Here is a 10,453-nt window from a genome sequence, read left to right on the forward strand (position 1 = left end):
AGGAGGATAGAGAGGTGAGTACAGAGTGATGAGAGATGGATGAAGGTAGGGAGGATAGAGATGTGATACAGAGTGATAGATGAGATCTCTATCCTCCTACCTTCACCCATCTCTCTATCACTCTGTACTCACACCTCTACTCTTCTGAGTGGCTGAATGAAGTAATTGCTGATAAAGTTTTTACTCATGAATGTCTGGTGGAGAATAACTTCAACTCAGAGTGTGTGGGATAACAGATAAGGCAAGATATGATGGTACGATATTCATCTTCAGAGAGGATTATACTGTGTGTGTGTGTGTGTGTGTGTGTGTGTGTGTGTGTGTAGCGATCCTGTCTGCTCTGATGAACCTACAGGAGAAGATCAGGAAGCTGGAGTTGGAGAGAGGCAGAACGGAGCGGAGTCTACACAGCCTGGAGAAAGAGACCTCACACACTGACCTAAGGAGTGACACACACAAACCCACAGACACACACAAGAGAGAGACCAGCCACCAGTCAGAACCCAACCAAGGTGAGCGACGTGATAATTTTCCAAAATATATGTGTTTTGTTTGAGAGTAAACAGATGCTCTTTTTGCCCCCTGTCTCACCCCTCTCTGTCTCTCTCTCCCCTCGGTCCCCTCAGTGTTAGTGACTCAGCTGGCTGCAGCGGAGGCTCGCTGTAAGCTGTTGGACAGACAACTGGAGTACATGAGGAAGATGGTCCGCAACGCAGAGGCCGACAGAACAACCCTGCTCAAACGCCAGGTTAGCATACGCCTTACCTATGCTAACCCAGAGAGACAGGCTAACGACAGGATCTCTAGCTGTATGTATGATGCTCCCGTAGCACTCAGTTACCATAGTGATTCTTTCAGGTTTCCCTGGAGATGACCAGGTCAGCTGCTCCCGCCCCTGACTCCGCCCACCAGACCCAGTTAGAGAAGCTGGCGCTACTGGAGCAGGAACACCAGAGACTGACCCGCACACAGAACCACGCAGAGGTACACACACACACACACATACACACACACAGAAACCACGCAAGGTAACACACACACACACACAACACACACAACACACAGCCACACACACACACACACACACACACACACAGAAACCACGCAGAGGTACACACCACAGAACCACGCAAGAGTACACACACACACACACACACACACAAACGCAAACTGCACCCAACTAGGATTTGGATGGTCTGATGTCTGTGTTTTAGAGGGAAGATCAATGAGTATGACGAAACTGCTGGAAGAAGAACACCAGAGGAAAAACTGGTCCACAGAACCAGGTAACCAGGTACACACACACACACACACACACACACACCACACACACACACACACACACACACACACACACACACACACACACACACACAACACACACACACACAGGCCAACCAGTACACATACACACACACAGAACCCAGCTAAAACCAGGTACCCACACACACACACACCACAGAACGCAGCGCTAACCAGGTTACACACACACAAAACCAGGCAACCAAGTACACACACACAGACAGCGCTAACCAGGTACCACAGCGTATCGACGAGGACCAGGCCTAACCAGTACCCACACACACACCACACAAGAACCAGGCTAACCAGTACCCACCACACAGCACACACACACACACAACCACAGGACCAGGCCAACACACTCTAGACGATGTGTATTGCAACAGTTTTGCACACTGTTTCTCACTGGTCTCAGTTACAGACAGGGTCTGGAGGCCACTCGATCCCTGATCCAGTCTGTGTCGCCCTCACCCCGCCTTCCCCAAAGCCAGAAGATACAATCAGAGAGAAGAAACACTTCCCAAGGGAGCAGCCTTCCCATGAGCCTTTGGCTGTGCTGGTTTTTCTGTTGGAGATGAATGGTCAGCGATGTGATCCTCCTTCTCACACACACACACACACTAAACTAATTGTTCAGTCAGGCCACATATCTATTGGCCAAACAAGCCTTTGATCCATACTAATATCTACAACCACCTTTTCTGATGTGAATTTGTGTGCTCTACCAGAAACCTGTTCTGCCAGGGCAGGCCTCACAGCCACACTACAGGACGAGCCTAGGAGACGTCCCTTTGTAGCAGGGAAGGTACGAACATGCACATCATATATGCAGAACAAAATTGTTTGGTAGCAGACACCGTCCTCAGGCTCTCTTCTAGTCTTGTAGGTGCAGTCACTCCTTTCATCTCTGTCTCATCTCTCTAGTCTGTAGGTGCAGTCACTCTGTTCATCTCTGTCGCCTGCTCTCTAGCCTGGTAGGTCGCAAGTCTCTGCGTCCCGTCTCTCGTCTTTAGGGTCAGTCACTCTGTCATCTCTGTCCCCGTCTGTAGGGTGCAGTCACCTGTCAGTCTCTGGTCTCTCTCTCTGAGTAGGGACTTAGAAGGAGGGTGGTGCAGTCACTCGTCAGTCTCTAGTCTCGTAGTGCTACCTGAGGGTTAGGGTCAGTCGACTCTGTGCAGATCTCTCACTGCATAGGTCTGTAGGGAAGAGTAGCAGAATCACGCTTCTGTGCATCTGCATGTACTCTAGGTCTGGTAGGAAGGGAATTAGAAGGGTGAGCAATAGGTTCGTCTCTGGTCCCTTGATCTCCAATAGTCGATGTAGGGTGCAGTCACTCTCATTTCTGTCCCTGTCTCTAGTCTGTAGGGTGCAGTCACTCTGTCATTTCTGTCCCTGTCTCTAGTCTGTAGGGTGCAGTCACTCTGTCATTTCTGTCCCTGTCTGTAGGGTGCAGTCACTCTGTCATTTCTGTCCCTGTCTCTAGTCTGTAGGGTGCAGTCACTCTGTCATTTCTGTCTCTAGTCTGTAGGGTGCAGTCACTCGGTCAGGGCCAACGTCCAGTCTGTTCTCTCCCTGCTGAAGCAGCATCAGCCCCAGCTATGTAACGCACGCGTCCTCTCTCACACCCCTCTGGCCCAGCAAGCCAATGGCAGCGGCTCCTCCTCTTCCTGTGGGGAGGAGCTATCAGACCTCCTGCTGGCCCTGCAGGATGAACTGGGACACATGAGTCTGTGAGTGTGTCTGTCTGTTAGCGTCTGAGACTTTGTTTCAGCATGAATAGCTATCTCAGTTGTGTATGTAAATGTGTGTGTGTGTCAGTGAGCAGCAGGAGTTGGTGCGGCAGGCTGATGCCTGTGTGTGTGAGCGGGAGAGGAGGGGGGTGGAGAGAGAACAGGAGACTCTACTCAGGAGAATGGAGAGAAAAGGAGAGCAGATCAGCAAGCTACGCAGACACCAAGCACAGGTACACACACACAGTTTGATGACTAAGAACTATTTAACTGTGGTTTTGCCTTCAACGTATCCACAAACACATACATTTGACAGAGTTTTTCACTCTTTCTCACTTTCTGTCTCTGTGTAGGTGAAGAGGTTTATGAGAGATGCTCGTGGTCAGAAGCAAGGTGGAGAGGTGAAGGTGACCACCACAGTGACCACACGCAGTCGCTCTGCCGGAGCGGTCGAGGTTCGGCCGGGGGACCGTAGCAGGAAAAGTCTAACACTGCTCAGGGACATGAGGTCCCTGCAGACCTCGCTACGCCCCAACCAACCACAATGGAGCTACTGACCACATCAGGACCAATCACAATGGAGCTACTGACTACAACAGGACCAACCACAATGGAGCTACTGACCACAACAGGACCAATCACAATGGAGCTACTGACCACAACAGGACCAACCACAATGGAGCTACTNCCAACCACAATGGAGCTACTGACCACAACAGGACCAATCACAATGGAGCTACTGACCACAACAGGACCAACCACAATGGAGCTACTGACCACAACGGGACCAACCACAATGGAGCTACTGACCACAACAGGACCAACCTCACTGACGCGACTGAGACACTATTACTCACCAGACGGCAGCAGGAACTGGACCATGATGCTGGTCAGACTTTATCATCCTGAACTTCTCTGATGGACGTCCCGTGGGTGTCGTCGTGTAGCGAAGAGGAATGAGGCCTACCAAGGACATTTGGAAGAGGAGGATGCTGATGAATGACTTCCAGGGACATTGGGGTGTAGAGAAGGCCGGTACTGATGTGTTTCAGATGTCTTTGGTAGAGCAGCATAGCAATGACATCATACAGACTGCGGAGAGAGAACACTCCTCCTGATGTGTACAGTATATCTGATTCATCTATTGGCTCTCCCAGGGGTTTAACAGGGTGTGTTGTATAAATCTGATACAGTGTGTTCCACTGTTGCTGCAAACCTCCGCTCACAGCAATAGACTGAATTTTGTGTGTAGTTTTGTGTATTAAATGGTGTAACCACTCTGTAACGATTCCCTAAGATTAATACACATTTGAGTGTGTGAGTAGGGAACGAACAGGGGGGGGTGTGTTGCTGGGGGTTGGGAAGCCTTACGACATCCTTAAAAATGGTGTGTGTGTGTGTTGCGGATTCCGGTTGTTTACTTGAACCAACATTTTAAATTTGTTAGATTTCTACAATTACGGCTTGTGTATCAAATGGTCTGAAATAAACTATTTATTTTTCTAGTGTTGACACTTTCCTTGATATGAATAATGGAACTTTCCTTATTGTGTTTAGTGTTTCAGCTTCCTGAAACTCAGACCATCTATAGTTGAAACATCTCCTTGCCACCTGTTAGAAGTTGTTGAAAATATTTTTCTCGTAATGTTGTGTCCCATCAGCACCAGACAGAATGACTTTACCATCTCCATCGGTGAGATGTCAGTGTGGTAAATGGAATACTGACTATAAACTCAGCAAAAAAAGAAACGACCCTGTCTTAGGAAGATAATTCATAAAAATATAAATATCTTCATTGTAAAGGGTTTAAAAACTGTTTCCCATGCTTGTTCAATGAACCATAAACAATTAATGAACATGCACCTGTGGAACGGTCATTAAGACACTAACAGCTTACAGGTGATTAAGGTCACAGTTCTGAAAAACACCAAAAGAAAGATGCCCTGCTCATCTGTGTGAACGTGCCTTAGGCATGCTGCAAGGAGGCATGAGGACTGCAGATGTGGCCAGGGCAATAAATTGCAATGTCCGTACTGTGAGACGCCTAAGACAGCGCTACAGGGAGACAGGACGGACAGCCGATCGTCCTCGCAGTGGCAGACCATGTGTAACAACACCTGCACAGGATCGGTACATCCGAACATCACACCTGCGGGACAGGTACGGGGTGGCATCAACTGCCCGAGTTACACCAGGAACGCACAATCCCTCCATCAGTACTCAGACTGTCCGCAATAGGCTGAGAGAGACTGGACTGAGGGCTTGTAGACCTGTTGTAAGGCAGGTCCTCACCAGACATCACCGGCAACAACATTACCTATGGGCACAGACCCACCGTCGCTGGACCAGACAGGACTGGCAAAAAGTGCTCTTCACTGACGAGTCACGGTTTTGTCTCACCAGGGGTGATGGTCGGATTCGCGTTTATCGTCAAAGGAATGACTGTTACACCGAGGCCTGTACTCTGGAGCGGGATCGATTTGGAGGTGGAGGGTCCGTCATGGTCTGGGACGGTGTGTCACAGCATCATCGGACTGAGCTTGTTTTTGCAGGCAATCTCAACGCTGTGCGTTACAGGGAAGATATCTTCCTCCCTCATGTGGTACCCTTCCTGCAGGCTCATCCTGACATAATCCTCCAGCATGACAATGCCACCAGCCATCCTGCTCGTTCTGTGCGTGATTTCCTGCAAGACAGGAATGTCAGTGTTCTGCCATGGCCTGCGAAGAGCCCGGATCTCAATCCCATTGAGCACGTATGGGACCTGTTGGATCGGAGGGTGAGGGCTAGGGCCATTCCCCCCAGAAATGTCCGGGAACTTGCAGGTACCTTGGTGGAAGAGTGGGGTAACATCTCACAGCAAGAACTGGCAAATCTGGTGCAGTCCATGAGGAGGAGATGTACTGCAGTACTTAATGCAGCTGGTGGCCACACCAGATACTGACTGCTACTTTTGATTTTGACCTCCCCCCATTTGTTCAGGGACACATTATTCAATTTCTGTTAGTCACATGTCTGTGGAACTTGTTCAATTTATGTCTCAGTTGTTGAATCTTGTTATGTTTATACAAATATTTACACATGTTAAGTTTGCTGAAAATAAACGCAGTTGACAGTGAGAGGACATTTCTTTTTTTGCTGATTTTATATCCTTTCCTGCTGTGGCCAACGGTAAAGCCTGTATCTCAGCACATCTCAATAGCCTAATACGTAATTTGCTATTCATGAAATCTAAAGAAAATTTGACTACATGACCATGGTGATCAATCCTGTGTTTTTCTAAAATGTAAGCTTTGCTCTTAAAATGATTTTGCCATCAATAATTATAGCCTATGAAATTCTATCAGTAGTAGGCTCAAACAATCAACAGTTTTTAGGGGAGGGAAATATTTTATTAATTAAAACATAGGTAAAATGATAAACACAGATTTTTGTTTTGCTACAGCAAACCCTTATAATCCCATGTGGGCTGGACATCCTGAAGATGCATGCATAACAGAAATCAAATATACAGTAGGATCCAACATTTCTGGCACTCCTGACTGGCAATGCACAAACAATACCTTAAACAATATAAACAATATAATTATAGAGATAAACTCAAAATACCAACACTTGAGGAAATACTGTACTTTATTAATGTTTCAATGGAACACACCAAAATAATTTATTGATTTCATTAAAAATCAATGTCCTCCAAATCAAGGTTTCACAATGAATGGCACCTGTGTAGATTATTGTAAATAACATCTACCAAAATTAAACCAGGAATTAAATAACACTTATTTAAGTTCATCTGAGTCTTAAGGAACAATATTGAGCCATTACATCACTTCCTGTTTCACTAGGGTATAAAAATGAGGTAACACGCATGCAATATCCCGCTGTCATCCAACACCATGAAGAAAACCAAAGAACTGGCAGTTCAGAAGAGACAGATGGTCATAGACCTTCATAAATCTGGTAATGGCTACAAGAAGATCCACAAACTATTGAATATACCACTGAGCACTGTCAGGGCAATTATTAAAACATTTAAAAGATATGGAACAGTTGAAAACCTCACGGGTAGAGGGCGCAAATGCATTTTACCCCCCAGGATAGGGAGGAGGATGGTGATAGAAGCAGCAAAATCCCCAAGAATCACTGTGAAAGAATTGCAGGCCTTGGTGTCGTCTTGAGATCACCAGGTTTAAAAAAGCACCATCAGATGCCACCTCCACAGCCACAGGCTCTTTGGAAGGGTTGCCAGAAGAAAGCCCTTAATGACCCCAAGACACAGACGCCACCTCCACAACCACAGGCTCTTTGGAAGGGTTGCCAGAAGAAAGCCCTTAATGACCCCAAGACACAGACGCCACCTCCACAACCACAGGCTCTTTGGAAGGGTTGCCAGAAGACAGCCCTTTCTGACCCCAAGACACAGATGCAAGCGCTTGGAGTTTGCCAAACGTAATTTAAATTATGACTGGAAGAAGGTGTTCTGGTCAGATACAGCATCAGYATGTTTGGCATTGAAACAGAGATGCATACAAGGAGAGGCACCTCATACCCACGGTGAAATATGGTGGTGGGTCAGTGATGTTTTGGGGCTGTTTTAACTCCAGAGGTCCAGGGACACTGGTTAAGATTGATGGCATAATGAATTCCACCAAGTATCAGGCAATTTTGGCTGACAATCTGGTTGCCTCTGCCCGAAGGCTGGGACTTGGCCATTGGTGGACTTTCCAACAAGACATTGACCCAAAACATACCTCAAGATCCACACAGAAATGGTTCTGTCACAACAAAATCAATGTTCTGCCAYGGCCATCTCMGTCGCYGGACCTCAATCCAATMGAAAACCTGTGGGCTGAGTGGAAGAGGGCAGTTGATAAGCGCAAASCCAAGAATGTGAAGGATCTTGAAAGGATCTACATAGAGGAAGGGTCCAAAATCCCTCCAAATGTGTTCCTTATCCTTGTCAAATATTACAGGAAAAGACTCCATGCTGTTATCCTTGCCAGAGGTGGTTACACTAAGTACTAAATCAGGAGTGCCAATAATTATGAAATGTATTTTGTATTAAATAATTGTATGATTTTGGTTGGTTCCATTGAAACATTAATAAAGTCCAGTATTTCTCACATGTTGGTATTTTGAGTTTATCTCTATAATTATATTGTTTATATTTTTTAAAGTATTGTTTGTGCATTGCCAGTCAGGGGTGCCAGTAATTTTGGAGCCCACTGTAGGTAATGGTGAACATAATTCAGAAGGGAGGGAGGGTAGTGTGTTGAAGTGTGCAATTAGGGTTTACAAAGTATTTTGCTGCGCCCTGAAGGATGGGAAGGCACACTGGAGGCCATTAGGCCTACACAGTGACACAATAAAATCTCATTTTATTGGTCACATACACATGTTTAGCAGATGTTATTGCGGGTGTAGCGAAATGCTTGTAGACGCCTAGGTAGAACATCCCTGCCTGGTAGACCACCTTCTGGAGCCCTCCAAGCAGATTTCTCATCAGCCAGCTCTGGATGGAAGCAGGTGCAACCTCTATCTCCGTCTCTTCAACCATGGAGTTCCTCTCACTGAGTGAGTTCCCCGGTGAGGGAGAAAGACCCTTTCTCGCACGCAACAGAGCTGTCATCTCATGTTCTTTGCCAGCGTTCCTGGCAATTTCCTCTAAGTCCATCACCATCTACCAAAACTCCAGGATGTGCTTTCAATCTTCTCGATGTATGACGTTTTCCTCTGGTTAAACTCCTCCTGTTGAAGAAGAGTCATTTGGTCCTCATCGATTGCAACAGGCCATACAATGGTTCAGCTCACACATCTTCACCTTATCCTCATTGTTCTTGTGCTTATGGATGGACAGATGACTGTTCAGAATTTCCATCTTATCTCCGAAGGCATAATTCTGCTGTTCCAGCTGCTTGACTCGCCTGTCCAGCTGTGCATTTGTTCTGGTACGCTCATCCAGGGCTTTACGCAGCTCCTGGAGCTTGTCATTCAGGGATCCTATGTCTTCCATAGAGTTACTGAGGCCTTTCACCCGGTTCTTCAGCTCAATGTTCGTTTTATGCAGAGCCTTGTTCTCCACTGCTATTTCTTGGGCTTTCAGAAGCTCTGAATTTTCGATAACGTACAGGTCCTTGGTGTAGGTCAATTCTTCTATCAGGGCGCCCTTGTAGTCCACAACCGGCTCAGGTGATTCGAGCATCTCTGCCCCATCCATAGCGTCTCCCTGCGGGTGCCAAGAATTGTTGCTATGCTCGTGTCCATCGGTCAACTGCGTCACCATGTCCTCGAGGTCATCCGTGGCGCAACCCTTCCAGCCAGCCTTTGATTTCATCCATCTGCCAGAAGGTCGCAGGCGGTAGACAAGTGTAGAAATGAGCTGCCCATCCTTGTCTTCAAACGCATCGCTGGAGGTCTCGCGGATCCAGTCCACTGGGACGGAGGAGAGTCTTGACCAGTTAAGCAGAGTGAGACACTGTGGGCCGCAGGTTGTGACCCGAGGTCACATGGGCGAGATTACTTTTTGAGCCGCATCCTGGTCAATATTCAGATTTGTCAATCAGTATCTTGGTGTTTGATATCCGTAGTTTGATATCAATATGTCACTAAATGCTCTGGTCACTGCTTTTATAGCCAAGGTCATTACACCGCACCATGTAAAGGCGTCCCAAACGCATCATAATTGAGCCTAGGCCTAACATTTATTGTTTCCAAACATGTCAAGAGGACTTCCATCAAGCTGAATACTTCACCAAACAATAACAAATAAAAACTAAGCAGAAATATGTTGAGATTGCATTTTATTGTGTATGTATGCTGGTGTGTTAGTGTGTGTTGATGTGTAGCCTATACTGTATCATGGTATGAAACATAAAATTGAGCATTAACAAAATTTATTACACGAAAAATACATATTTTTATATAGTGTGTTCTCTTTCCAGAAGGGTCTATACAGCATTTAGATAACACACACAGACCACCACTGGAATACACCTTCTACAACAAAAACTAAATATTTCATTAACTTCAGTCTTTGTTTCAGTTTTCAGAATTAGTATCAATTTTATGATGAAATAGCATTTTGGTTTTATCCTCCTCTGTTTGAGCCATAGGTCTGCATGTTTTGGGCCCTTCAATAACACAATGAAAATGAGAGAACAAGATGATTCAACTACAACCACAGTATACAGTTGAAGTCGGAAGTTTACATACACCATAGCCAAATACATATAAACTCAGTTTTTCACAATTCCTGACATTTAATCCTAGTAAAAATTCCCTGTCTTAGGTCAGTTAGGATCACCACTTTATTTTAAGAATGTGACATGTCAGAATAATAGCAGAGAGAATGATTTATTTCAGCTTTTATTTCTTTCATCACATTCCCAGTGGGTCAGAAGTTTACATACACTCAATTA

At 46.1% G+C, this 10,453-nt stretch overlaps 1 protein-coding gene across 1 annotated transcript in view; it reads left to right on the forward strand.

Moving 5' to 3' along the window:
• Positions 1–4,537, forward strand: part of cep57 (centrosomal protein 57) — a 13,932-nt gene extending 9,395 nt beyond the window's left edge. Inside the window, exons 3-11 of the mRNA XM_070439286.1 lie at positions 327–512; positions 627–748; positions 859–1,028; positions 1,215–1,286; positions 1,718–1,877; positions 1,988–2,107; positions 2,824–3,032; positions 3,121–3,265; positions 3,386–4,537. Coding sequence (XP_070295387.1) covers positions 327–512; positions 627–748; positions 859–1,028; positions 1,215–1,286; positions 1,718–1,877; positions 1,988–2,107; positions 2,824–3,032; positions 3,121–3,265; positions 3,386–3,589 — 1,388 coding nt within the window. The 3' untranslated portion in view covers positions 3,590–4,537. The remainder of the gene's footprint in view (positions 1–326; positions 513–626; positions 749–858; positions 1,029–1,214; positions 1,287–1,717; positions 1,878–1,987; positions 2,108–2,823; positions 3,033–3,120; positions 3,266–3,385) is intronic.
• Positions 4,538–10,453: the final 5,916 nt, after the last annotated feature.

Source organism: Salvelinus sp. IW2-2015, unplaced genomic scaffold (assembly GCF_002910315.2).
Source record: "Salvelinus sp. IW2-2015 unplaced genomic scaffold, ASM291031v2 Un_scaffold1539, whole genome shotgun sequence".
NCBI lineage: Eukaryota > Metazoa > Chordata > Actinopteri > Salmoniformes > Salmonidae > Salvelinus > Salvelinus sp. IW2-2015.